The 14,343-nt window shown below is 38.4% G+C and overlaps 1 protein-coding gene across 1 annotated transcript in view; it reads left to right on the plus strand.

The window, feature by feature from the left end:
* LOC132168707 (beta-glucosidase 42) overlaps window positions 1–8,390 on the plus strand; it is a 25,773-nt gene extending 17,383 nt beyond the window's left edge. Inside the window, exons 9-13 of the mRNA XM_059579729.1 lie at window positions 5,404–5,618; window positions 5,725–5,759; window positions 5,862–5,964; window positions 7,271–7,379; window positions 8,036–8,390. Of these exons, the coding sequence (XP_059435712.1) occupies window positions 5,404–5,618; window positions 5,725–5,759; window positions 5,862–5,964; window positions 7,271–7,379; window positions 8,036–8,222 (649 nt within the window). The 3' untranslated portion in view covers window positions 8,223–8,390. The remainder of the gene's footprint in view (window positions 1–5,403; window positions 5,619–5,724; window positions 5,760–5,861; window positions 5,965–7,270; window positions 7,380–8,035) is intronic.
* Window positions 8,391–14,343: the final 5,953 nt, after the last annotated feature.

A 14,343-nucleotide genomic window follows, 5' to 3' on the forward strand; every position in this document is an offset into this window, starting at 1 on the left:
AAAAATACAGCATAACTGACGTACCATCAACTGAACACTACTAGTTAACCGTCTTTGCCATGTTTCCCTTCATCTCAAACTGCTCTACGTGCTGAACTTGTCAACATGCTTCCTTTATCCACGGTGCATTTGTGCTTACTTTCAGTTGGTAACTGCCCCTCCATGAACACGTGCTCCAAATATTTGAGTTTAGGCTTACCTGCCCCGCGTGCCCTATCATTTCTCCCCCCTTTGACAGGTACCTTGTTCACAAGGTCCAGAGTAGGAAACTGTTTAGTCAGCTGGTGAATGTCTTCCCAGGTGGCATCTTCCAGTGGTAGGTTGCTCCAATGGACCAGTGCCTCTGTAATACTCTTGGAGTTGCGTGGTATATGCCAATAGTCTAACACCACCATAAGTTCAATATGTGGCTTACCTTCATCAGACAGAGGGGTTACCTCTTAGCAAATTACCTTCGTATTTCCAACCCTTCGTTTGAGCTTTGATATGTGAAGACTATAACATTGCTAATAACATCAATGACTTTTAGGGAAAACAAGATTTTAATTTACTGGGAAAAAGTTTTGTTTCTTCTTTTGTTTGGTATTCATGTGCACACGCGTGAGTCTACATGCACAAGTACATGCAAACATTTATATGTTTTCCTTTGTATGCGTTTTTGTTGTGTATTGATTATTAATCCGGCTTCCATTTTTTGCACCCAGAAATTACTTTGCAGTCTATGCAGAAACTTGCTTCGCCAGTTTTGGTGATAGAGTAAAGACCTGGATTACAATTAATGAGCCCCTTCAAACTTCTGTGAATGGATACGATAGTGGGATATTTGCTCCAGGAAGACATCAACATTCATCAACAGAACCATATTGGGCTACGCACCACCAGATATTGGCCCATGCGGCAGCTGTTTCAATATACCGAAGCAAATATAAGGTATACTGTTCATTTGTATTACTAATTAATTACTTTAGTAAGGATATTGGGATTACAGAATATACTTATCAAAAAAAAAAAAATTGGGATTACAGAATATAGTTCTTGTTTGGCCAATCTCTTTATCAAGTTTTGTTTAATTTTGTGTAAATCATGATACTATTTATGGTGAGAAACTAGGGCAGTGTATTTGTACCATCCAGGGTTACAGAATCTTCAATTGGTAGGCTTATTTACAAGGTTTACATGGTCATTTGTGAAAGAAAATCGCAGTTCTTAATTATAATTGTTTTCAATTTCCCCTTATTTAATTAGTGTTACAGCCTATTAAATAATGTGAATAAATTTATCACGCATTAGAAATGATTGAAGCTGCTTGATTTCTTACCTTCAAGATTTCATGGTTACCTGCATACTAAGTTTAGGCTTTTCCTTCTGTGACTTATACACCCTGTGGCTATAATATCATGGATCTTTGCAGGGTAACTAATGTATTAGTCACTATATGTTTTAATTTTAGCTGATTATGCCACTTTCAATTTTTAAAGTTAAAGCACATCTTTGTACATCATCCTTAATAGAGCAAGCAAGGATTAAGCAAAATGAACAGTTTTCTGTTGAGAGATATAGCACCAGGTTCACCATAATTGAACTACAATTCAGGATGTTACATAACTTAGTTTGCTGGACACATCTATATAGCTATACTGGTTATGCTCTGATATGTTCCTAGTGTTTAACCGATATAGATGTTTTACAATATCATATATAAGTAGTGCTGTCAGTCTAAAAGATTCATCTTATCTTGAATTTCATGATCTACTAGTAGGGTTCTTATTTTTATACTCATCAATCAAATCTTCATTTGTGTTCTTGAATTATTATAAGAATAACATTCTTTTCTTGCTCTTGCCATTCTTGTTCTTGTCCCAGGACAAGCAAGGGGGACAAATAGGCTTGGTGCTAGATTGTGAATGGGCCGAGGCTAATTCGGATAAAATTGAAGATAAAGCTGCTGCAGCAAGACGTCTTGATTTTCAGCTTGGATGGTAGTTCCCCTTAATTATTGTTATGTCTCACAAAATCTTGTTATTGCAGCTTCTTGGTGATGTAACATCTTAATTGAAAACATGTACGAGGATGATGTTTACACAGATATGAAACCACAATTCACACGAAATTCTTTTCATAAATTTGAATGAAGTAAAGTTTTTGAATCTTAAGTTCTCGATATACATATGAAACATTATTTACGTATTCATGATGTACAATGTAAAACTTCTTAAAACTTAAGTGTTATTTTTTTATCAATTACCTAAGTAGTGATATTATATTATACATGAATTTTAAATTATTTATGGATATTGTAGTTTGCAACGACCATTTCCTCTCTCTCTCTCTCCCTCCCTCGCGCGTGCGCACACTCAAACATAGACATGCATACATATTTTCCATACAAAGACATTAATCTGCATGATGAATAAAGCCTCCCCTCTACATATCAGACCTTCATAACTTTATTGGATCACCTAAAGAAGTAACAGTTGAAGGGATTTTGAGTTAGTGAACTTGTAATTTAACAGTTTGGAGATAGAATACAATGTCATACAAGAAAGGATCAGTTTTCATTCATAGATTAAAATGGATGAAATGATAAGATTATCCACAATCAATGACAAGATTAGAATGTCTCTCTCTTTTTCTTTCATCGTGGTCTCTCTCTAGAATGTCTCTCTCTCTCTCTCTAGACTCGGATGAATTTCAAAATTTGAATTTTTGAAAGTTTTTTCTGCGATCGGTGGCGCGGCTGGTGCTGCGCGTTAGGGTTCGGCGTATGGAACGCAGTTTCTCTTTTGAAGCCAAAACCTTCTGCCTTTCGGCAAAGGTTGGGTGTCCTAACCTTCGTCTGGAGGAGAGGAGAAAAGGTTTCGTGGGGTATATTTACGCGAGCATTCGGTGTTCGTCGTGGTTGGTGGAAACGGTGGAAGCGGCGATTCAGGTTCAGGTGAAGGAAGAAATTGCCAAATCTTACCGTGAGGGTGATAAGGCCACGATGGTCCACGGGGGAGGTAATAAGGCCGGAAGGTTCTTGGAGGTATCGGTGTTGGCTGAGGGTGGTCGTAAGGGAGTCATTTGGCTTCCGGAGGGACGTTTTGGGAGGGGCTGGCGGCGTTTCGCGGGAGAGCTTCGGCAACTGATGTCGGCACAGATCAAGTCGGATGGTACGGCGGAGTCGGGGGTTCCATCTTCGGCGGGGTTTCTAATGGATGGTCCTTCTTTGGGGGTCGATTCCGGGAGGTCTTTCGTGGATGTCCTTCGATCTTCTCCGGGCGTTGAGGCGAGAGCAGTTGAGTATCCGAGGTCTCTCGATTTGCTTCCGGGGTCGTCTTGGTGGGATTCGGAGTATGACGGTTTGGGGTTGCGGTCTGCCGTGGATTGCTCTGCGTTGGAGAGCTTGTCTTCTCCTCTGGCGGAGGCGGCTGGTTCAGTGAGTTTGAGGAAGAAGAAGAAGGGCAAGATCGGTATTAGTGGATTGATGAGGCTTCTAGGGCAAATCCAACGTAAGTTGGACTGGGTCTGTGCAGGGGTTGTCTCGAAGCCCAATCGCAGGAGTAAAAGGGCTCGTTTTTTGGGCCTATCAACTTCTGCTTTGGGTTGTGATTCCGGGTCGGTCTTTGAAGTGGGTTTGGGTCAAAATTTGGATCCGGTTCAGCACTTGGATCCGGATTTCTCAGATCCAGTCCATAACTCTTTCTCATTACCTTTGGAGTCTGTATCGGCTGGGATTCCTCTAGCCTCTGAAGAGTGTTTGGAGCCGTTTGCTAGGTCTTCTTTGAGTTTGCAGGTTACCGGTTTGGATTCCGGCGATGGGTCTTCCCCGGCAGTGTTCTCTCTCTCTCCGGTGCGAGTTTTGGGCGAGATTGTTGGGTCTGCCGGTGACGGGTCCTCTCAGGGGGCTACTTTTTCCCTTTCTGCGGAGGCTGTACCGGCGAGCACGTTGCGCAGGGACTGGGAGGGCTCTCTTTCTTCGATGCCTGAAATCTGCCGGGGTGCGTCTGTGTCTTCGGAGATTTCTGATTCGGCTCGTCTTTCTATTCTCAAGGAGGCCTTCGCTGTTCCTTGGGAGGTGGACTCTCCGGCGAGCTCTTGCAGGGATAGGGAGGTTCCTTTTTCGGGGGAGGAGGAGCTGGTTGTTCGTCCTTCTTCTCCGGAGAAAGGTTTGTTTCGTCGTGGGTTCTTGAGTCCGAGAGCTGTCTCTCCCGCTCCGGTGGTGTTGAAGGATTCTTTGTCTTCTAAGGGAAAGGACCCTGTTCTGGTTCCCTTTGCGCCGGTGGAGGTTCAAGCTGGCTGTTTTCTTTCCCCTGCTACTACCTCATTGTTCTCGTCGCAGGGATGCACTTCACTCTCGACTACTTCCCTTCTCGATGGGGCGGCTGAGATGGGGAGGAGTCTTAGCCGTCCTTTTCCTCGCATGACAGAGAATGGTACTCCCATTTACTCCTCTAAATCCTCGTCCCAACTGTTTTATACCCGGAGGGGGAAGGAAAAAGTCGCAAAGCAGCTGCATAAGAACAAGGATCTGCTTGCTGAGGTTGAAGTTTCTGCCCCTAAGGTTGAAGTTTCTGCTTCTAAGGTTAAGGGGTTGAGGGAGCACAATAATCTGGATTGCTCCATCTCTCCGGTGAAGGGCCGGCGTCGGCGGGGTTTTTTGGGATCGAAAAATGCTTTTTCTTTTCCCCCTGAGGTGCACTAGGGTTCCACCTGAGGTGCACTAGGGCTTTTCTTGGGGTTTGGTTGGGTCTCTTGTATTCCCCTTTGGATGGGTGTTTGGTTTGATTGGGTTTTTCTGGGTTTTTGATTGGTTTGTTTGGGTTTTTTCTGGGTTTTTCTGGGTGTTTTGTTTGGGTTCCTTTGTATACTTTATTGTGTACTTAGAGGCGCTTTGCGCTTTTTTTGATATATACTACATTACTTATCAAAAAAAAAATGACAAGCAATTTTACTAGTATGTAGGATTATTGCATGTCTGTCATACATCATACACATAATTTACTTCAGAACTCCCGAATTTACATAACTGAATGTTATACTACCTTTGGGCAAGATATCAATCATTTCAATTGTAACTTTCATGTGGTAGACCACAAAAATGTAAAACTCTCATGTTCATAGAAGGTATGGAAAGTTTGTGGCCATCTTGGAGAGATTAATAAAAATTCTGGTTGGACCCTTTGATAGATGAAAATTTATGCCAAAAATAATGATGGAATATGTAAGTTGCACTAGTTGGGTTCTTTTGGCATGAGGTTAGAACTTCTAGAAACAATTGAAAGTCATATTGTACTGGGTTTCACCTAGCAGCTGACTCTGCTTTCAGCTATGATTATGTTTGTTTGAGTATATTTTTACTATTCTGAGATCCTTTCTTCTTGCCTTTCATTATTATTTGAGATACTGCTAATGCTGGGACAGGTTCTTGCATCCAATATACAATGGAGACTATCCTGAGACTATGCGTGAAAGACTTGGAGATCGACTTCCTAAATTCTCAGAGGAAGAGAAGGAGTTAATTAGGAACTCGATAGACTTCCTTGGTCTAAATCACTATACATCGAGGTTTATTGCTCATGCAACAGATGGCCTTGAAGAAGGTGATTTCTATAAGGCACAAGAGATGGAAAGAATTGGTAAACACTGCCACTGCTTGTTAACATTTCCTAAATTTTTTCTCCTGAGCTATTAATGTGTAATAGAAAAGCTTCTTCTAATCTCTATTTCTTGCTTTATTATCAGTTGAATGGGAAGGGGGAGAGGTAATTGGTGAGAAGGTATGAATCTTCTCTCTCTCTCTCTCTCTCTCTCTCTATAATACACACTACAGATCATATCTATAAATTGTCTCTTGTCTACTGAGATTTTATTTGTGGCAGGCAGCATCAGAATGGCTTTATGTGGTTCCTTGGGGCATTCGCAAGGTTCTCAATTACATAGCACAGAGATACAATAATCCACCAATATATGTTACTGAGAACGGTACACTCTGATTCTTGCAATCAAAATAAACATGGTTTGATACTTTCAATGGTTTTTGTTATATTTGGTATAGATGCACGTGTAGTTGCTAATTGGGTGTCTTGAGGTGACTTTCCTAATATGACAACACAGGAAAAGCATTAGCCCGATTGGTACTATCACTCCAAAAGTACTAGTTAAATTACAATTAAAGCCCTTTAAAATCACTTACAAAGTCCATTATCATCTACTAAGGAACCAATGTGAGACTTAGCATCCATGTAGCACCATCACAATCCACTCACCCAATGCAAGACTTAACTTTCCAGGTCGTCACAATCTCCCTCACTTAAATCTACGTCCTCGTTTGGGCCTAGGTCACGATGCAGTGCCCAAGCGCTACATAGTGTTAGTATGTTGTTGTGATATCATTTGTCAACACTAGAAAAAGCGTTAACCATATCTGACTATCACTTTAAAAAGACTAATCAAGTTGCAATTGACCTTAGTAAGGAACCAATGTCGGACTTGACAGCCATATAACGTCATCACAATCTACTCACCTAATATGAGATTTAACTTTATCGGATGTCACAATTTGTCACGACCCAAAGAAAGCACTAGTTACATCTGTGCTATCACTCCAAAAAGACTAATAAAGTCACAATTTGAGCTCTTTAAAATTACTTATAAAACCCAATCTCGTATAGTAAAGAACCAATGTGGAACTTAACTTATAGGATGTTACAGTCTCCTCTACTTAAATCCCTAACGAGAATGTCAGGACTCACCTCACGTTGCAGTGCTTTAATGCCACATGGGGTTACTAAACTAGTTTTGATGCCATTTGTCATGACTCAGGGAATCCAAAAAGACTAGTCAAGTTACAATTGGAATTCCATAAAATTATTTATAAAGTTTAATCTTACCTAGTAAAAAACCAATGTGGGACTTTACTTTCCAGGATATCATATAATATATTACTTTTTCACTTTAAAGGAATAGTGAAAAGCCATGTGACTTGAACAGAACTAGTTGCTTAGTTAGTAAGACCACTTTGGTAAGCAAAATTCTAGTACATAGGCATGGTTGCTTACAAGACAAAAGCTAGCTTCTAGATGTGTTTTTTTTTTTTTTTTGCTGATAGCTTCTAGATGTTACATATAGAGGAAGCAGCCTTCTCGAAGAGCACATAGTTGATATGATCAAGAAATGAAATTTGGGATGACAAGATCTCTGTTTATTGGTCTGGCTCAGATTATGGTGGTTAAAAGGCATTTAATTATGGGGCAGTGCTTCTCTGTAACTCTTTCTCTGCCACTTACAGGAATGGATGACGAAGACAGTGACACTTCCCCACTTGATGGGATGCTAGATGACAAATTGAGAGTTGTTTACTTTAAGGGATACCTAGCTGCAGTAGCTCAGGCAATCAAGTGGGTTACTTTCTACCATTATATCATATTGTGTTTCAATTTCTTCCATATAAATAAATGGTCCATTCTTAGCCTTTGCTCTGACTACATGGTAAATTGTGCTATAAATATGCCTGCTAATGGTTCCTATTTGGGTACATGTGCATTGAGAGAGAGAGAGAGAGAGAGAGAGAGAGAGAGAGAAGTTTTATTACGAACTGTCATTTATTATTCTACTAAATGAAAGCATCACCTCTGAATTTTATGTTCATGCTGAAATAGATGAGCAGTTGGAGATTGCACTTGGTGAACCGAAAACCTCTCAAAGACAATTGCATACATGCATACTTAGAACCTTTTTTCAACCTTGACATTTAATTGATATACATTGGGAAGATGTAATTGATGGCAATAAGCACTGATTCTTTTGATATGAGGCTCTACAATGGCATTATATTGGCATGAGTTGGGCATAATTAGTCTTTTTTAACTTTGAATAGTAAATTATTGTTTCCTCTTAAGTTGGCCCTTGGCATAGTTATGAGGTTAGCTTGCATCTCACTCTGTTTGTATATGAATGTGTGAGTTGTTGTGAATACATGATGAATTAGAGGTGATATTCCAAAAAGTAGAGATAATTAATTTAATTTAATGTTGTTTATATGTTGTATGGACAGGGATGGAGTTGATGTGAGGGGATATTTTGCATGGTCATTGCTGGACAACTTCGAGTGGGCTCAAGGTTATACCAAGCGTTTTGGCTTGGTTTACGTGGATTACAAGAATGGACTCTCTCGCCACCCAAAATCTTCTGCTTATTGGTTCCTACGGTTCCTGAAAGGCAGTGAAGGGAAAAAAGACTAATTAATTGGCTGCTATCAACACTTAATTTCCAAACCTGTGTTTGCTTGACCTTTTTTTATAGCCTATTTTGAACTTATTCTGGGGTGGTGTACTTTATATCTATCCTAACTAGCATTATAGAAAATCTGTCCTATATCTATTTGCTGACATGGATGGAGCTTATTTGCATCTTTGCCGAGGGTTTATGGGTTGATATAGCATGAAATCAAAATGAAAGGATTGGTTTGGCTGGCCAAGCAGCACACCACCACCAGAACTGCTCTCCGTCTTTGTCAAACCCTAACCTCACTCTCCAGCCTCTATTGCTCTCTCTTTGCAGTTCCTACAATCTCTGCTTTTTTAATCCCCACGTCCACGCCATCGCAACCCTGAACCACCAGCAACCAATCTCTATCGTTCAGATTGATGACCGTCAAGCTCTCCTTGGCCTGCTCAACCTACTACAACAACAAAGAGATCGGTGTGGACACCATATTGTTCCAAGGGTGTGATTACAACCATTGGCCCATTGTAGTGTGTAAGTATCATCCTAATGGGTAAATGCTAAGTTACTAACTTTAGTTAAGTGCTAACTAATTATTTAGTACATAACTATATCACTATATTGAATAGTTAGTATATATGTAACTAAGTATTAACATATTACAGAGTAAATACTAAATATAGTTAAGTGTTAACTAAATAGTTGATACTATTGACTAATTATATCATATTTAACTATATAACTATAATACTCGACCTTTAATCAGGATTAGACTAGAAAAGTATTGGGATGGATTCTAAACGTGGGAGGTGGAACTTTGGACTTTTACTTGGAATTTTTGCTAGGAGATTTTTTTTTAAAAAATAAATAATATTGGACATCTCAGCCCAGCTTATCCTTTTAGCTCAGTTATAAGAAAAACATTACGCCGCTTGGTCTCAACTTTCACCTAGGGGTGTCAATACGGGCGGTTAAAAACTGTCTACTAACCGCTAACCAGTATAACCGTTTAACCGTTTAACCATATTAACCGCTAATCGCCAAACCTCTATAACCGCCTAACAGTTAGCGGTTAGCGGTTATTGGGTTTACTAACTGTAACCGGTAACCGGTAACCGCCTTTTTATATAATATATTTTTATAATTATAATTATAAAAATATTTATACATATTATGTTGATCATTAAATCATAATTTTTTTTAAAAAATAATTAAATCACAATTTGAGTATTAATATATTATCACTATAATTTATATGATTATATCATATAATCACTTGATCATTAAATCACAATTTTTTAAAAAAATAATTAAATCATAATTTGAGTATTAATATATTATCACTATAATTTATATGATTATATCATATAATCACAATTTTTTTTTTAAAAAAAATAATTAAATCATAATTTGAGTATTAATATATTATCACTATAATTTATATGATTATATCACATGATCAATTGATCATTAAATCATTTGATTATATAATAACAAACTATACATATATAATATGACATAACTCATAAGTATACCAATTCATACTAATACAACAATTAAATATCTAGAGACTTATTTCTAATGTATGTTATAAGCTTATAAGTCTATATATGTTATAAGTCTATATAAGTCTACATATGCATATGAATAATATAAATGTATAATATCAATACTTAATCATATGATTCAATGACAATTCAAATGCTTTATTCAAGATTTCAAGTTAATCATATTATTAATGTACAATGATGATCTAATTCATATAATATCAAATTAAGTAATTGATATTGAATTAAACAATGACCAATGTATTACTTATAAACACAATTTAAGTATTAATGTATTATCATTATATGTTGTGATAGTTGTCTGAATTCTGAACTTTTTTTTATATGTTTGTTTTTTTTTTTTTTTCAAAAAAAAAAAGAAAAAAAAAAAGTTAACCGGTTATGATTTAATATTTAAGAAAATCTTTTAAAAGTATAAGTAAATGTAAATTTTGGGTCAAATATTTTTGATTTTTCAATATGGGCTCTTTTTATAGCAATTGGGCCCAAGAAGACACTAAAAAAAAAATGAGGGTAAAAAAAAGCCAAAAAACGCCAAAAAAAAGCCCGAAAAAGAAGTCAAAAAGGCCCAAAAAGCCTTAAAGAAAGCAAAAAAAAAGTCCAATTTTAAAAAAGCGGTTAGCGGGCAGTTATCTATTTCACTAACCGCTAACCGGCGGTTAGCGGTTAGTGAAATATACTAACCGCTAGGGCAGTTACGGTTAGCGGTTATTGACAATAACCGCTAACCGTAACCGTTTTGACACCCCTACTTTTACCTCTGACAATCTAGAAACCCAGAGAGAGAGAGAGAGAGAGAGAGAGAGAGAGAGGGGCTAAGGAAGGAAAATCTTGAGATTGCCCTCAAGCGAAGTAACACCCCACTCTAATCTCTTCTCTACTATCCTTTCAAGCATGTTTCTCCCGAATTTATTGTAGCATTAGATTATGTTTTGTTAGTAGTTAAAGCTCATATGTTGGATATTATGAGTTGAGTGATGAGTATTGATAAATTAGGTCATGTTTAAGCAAAAGTTAATAGTTTCGTTGTGATAACTCTTCTGGCTAATGGGTTTAATATTGATCTTCATGGTTTGTTGTTGTATGAGAAGATTAATGATGTGTTAGCAAGTTAATAATTATTCACATAAATTTTTGTGCATCGACGTGTTATTTGTGGTTAGGATAATGTTATTTAGGATTTCTTGTTATATTTGCTAAGGAGGTGTGGGTTTGGGGGGATTTTGGTGCTCATGGATAGAACATTGCATTTCTTCGATGCGGTTCTCGATTCTGGTCAATGGTTCTCCTAATGATTTTTTTAGCAGTTCCAGGAAATTGAGATAAGGGGACTTCATGTCTCCTCTATTGTTTGTTTTTGTGATGGAAGCTTTGAGCAGGATGATTTCGGCGGCAGTTAATAAGGGGCTGCTAGAAGGCTTCAAGGTCGGTAATACTACGTTCTCTCACATTTTCTTTGCTCATGATACCTTGATTTTTTGCAATGCTATGCCCGCCCAATTACGCTATTTGCGGAGTTTATTTTTGTTGTTTGAAGCTGCCTCCGGTTTGAAGGTTAACTTGGCTAAGTCAGTGTTAATTCAAGTGGGGAAATGTGGAGCAAGTGGGCATGTTTGTCGGTATTCTAGGGTGTGGGGTTGCCTCTTTGCTAGTAAAGTACCTTGGTATGCTGTTGGGGGCCTCTTATAAGGCTAAGCATATTTGGGATGGAGTTATTGAGAAGCTAGAACATCGGTTGGCCGGTTGGAAAATGTTGTATTTGTCGAAGGGTGGCATGGTCACGCTTATCAAGAGCACTCTCGCTAACTTGCCTACTTATTATTGAGTGTCGCGATCTAGAAGATGGTGCCTACTTGCTTTTTTTGGTGTTTATGGAGTGAGAGAAATAATAGGTGTTTTGAGGACTTGGAGGGGTCCTTGGAAGACATATTATCCTCTTGCTTTCATACATTGTACCTTTGGACTGTTGTGCATTCTTTCTGGTGTCAATTAGTTACGATGATTTTCTTATTCGCTTTTCCCTTTCTAGTTAGGTGATCCTATTGTATACTCCCAGTATACTTTGGAGCGCCTTTACACCTTCAATAAGACTGGTTATTACTTATCAAAAAGATAATGTTAAGTAGATTGACGTCTTAGATCATGTTCAGAGTAGATAAAGTAAGGACCATTTGTTTGAATGCGAGATTTTGACAAACTGTGGAATGTTCAGGAGGGTAGTTGAATGATCAGAGATGAATGTTCGACAAATACCTGAACGATTGATGGCCAGATACAATGACCATTTTGCCCCTAAACTGGCTTAATGGTATTTTCGTCTAGAGAGGGAGCTGATGTTAGATCCTTTTAAAGATTTCGAGGGCAGTGAGCACCGAGAGTCATTCGAAAGATTTACACGGCCAAGGAGAGTAAAACTCACATAGATACTTGTTATTTAAAAGTTATGCATAGTAATATTATTTTATGTATCAAACATGAAGTACATTTTAGAATAAGATGGACTTCCTTTTGGTTAAAATGAGTAGTGAATAACGAAATTATGAAATATACAAGTTTTGTAAATGCATGCATGCAAAAGATCTATGAACAATTGGATCGTATGACATGGTACACCATAATGTGCAGGATAACGACCATGAGCTTACTGTTACTATTTTATAGGTTAACTCTTTGGTCAAAGAGATTTATTTTTATTGCTTGGCCTTGGATCCAATAATTTTATAGGTGACCGACGCACCATGAATGGATGGGGTCACAACTACGACTTTGTTAATGGTGTGGATAGGGTTGTAAATGAACCAATCTGTTCGACAACCCACTCGATACTCGCTCGATTAAACTCGACTCGAATTAAAGCTCGGTACTGTACAAACCCACTTGATTAGTAAGTGATACATTCTCGACTTGCTTCACGAAACTCGATAGGGCTCTCGAGCCTAGCTTGTTTACTGCTCGACTTGACTTGTTCACCTGACTCGATTAGGGCTCGCAAGCCAAGCTCATAGTGTGAATCTTACACCGTTCGCCATAAAGGTAATGTCCCTAAATCTTCAAGGCATAAACCACTGTTGCTAACCCCAAGTTATGAGTAAGATAGTTCTTCTTATGATCCTTCAACGGCCTTGAGATATATGCTACTACTTTGCCTTCTTGCATTAACACACACCCTACCCTAATCCTTTAGAAGATACATCAGTATAGATTGCATAACCAATAAATTCTGTGGGTAAGTTGAGTACTGGCACAATCATTGATCTTTGCTTTAATTCTTGAAAACTTGCTTTGAATTCATGCTCCATACATAACGGGCATTATTCCTTGTGAAAGCACTAAGGGGCCTTCATAAAGCAGAGAATCCTTCAATGAATCTCTGGTAGTAGCCAGCTAAACCCAAGAAAATCCTAATTTATTGGATGTTCGTTGGTCGCTCCCATTCCGCAATGGCCTCAATCTTCTTCGAATCCATTGAAACTCTTTTATAAATCACATGCCCTAGAAATGATACTTATTCCAACCAAAACTCACACTTCTTGAGCTTGGCAAACAACTTCTTCTCCATCAATACATCTAACTGTCTTCAAGTGTTCATCGTGCTCAGGATAATTAGCTGAGTAGACTAATATATCATGAATGAACAAGACAACAAAGAGATCAAGATATTTATAGAATACTTGATTTACCGAGTCCATAAACACCGACGAGGCATTTGTCAATCCAAACGGCATAACTAAGAACTCAAAGCTATTCCTTTAATTCTATTAACTCTCCTAAAGCCATACGGTAAGGTGCCTTGTGAATAGGCTGAGCTCCAAGCACCAACTCAATGGCGAATTCTATTTCATGATCACGAGGAAGTCATGCAGCCTCAGCAAAAACATTCAAATGATGATGTACTACTAGAATGTCCTCCAACTTTTGTTAGACTTCCAATTTAGTTACAACATAAGCCAAGTACACTTAAGCACCCTCCCTAACACTCTTACTTGCTTGAATTGCACAAATAAGGGACAGAGTAGCTCGTACTCGAGACCCGCGAAATCCAAACTCCTCGACACCATAAGGTCGGAACACCACCTTTTTCTTTCAACAATCAATACTTCAAAGCCAATCCAGTCCCATAACAACATCGAAGCCAAGCATACCGAACACTGCTAGTCTGTATACCCGTGAATGCTGTTTCCCACACTCTGCATTGTGGGGGGCTCATGGAAATGTTGTTAGGTTTTAGTTTAGCCTTATTTAATGATATTTCTTGCAATTCTTTTTGTGTTTAAAACTTTTGGGAATAGCACTTAGGTTTTCAGGGGTTTTGAAGAACTTTTTGTTTTCCCGTCACGAACCCCGTCTGAACGGGACATGTAACGAGACTGTGTGATCAACTTATTGTTTCCTCGTCATGAGTTCCGTTAGGATAAGACAAGTAACAAAGAGTTACTGTTTACTCGTCACGAGTTCCGTTAGGACGAGACATGTAACGGGATCAAGGCTGAAGCTAATGTTTCCTTGTAGAAGTTGCATAAGGACGGGGATGTAATGGGATTGCAACTGAAGCTATTGTTTCCTCGTCAGG

This window comes from Corylus avellana, chromosome ca2 (assembly GCF_901000735.1).
Source record: "Corylus avellana chromosome ca2, CavTom2PMs-1.0".
Classification (NCBI taxonomy): domain Eukaryota; kingdom Viridiplantae; phylum Streptophyta; class Magnoliopsida; order Fagales; family Betulaceae; genus Corylus; species Corylus avellana.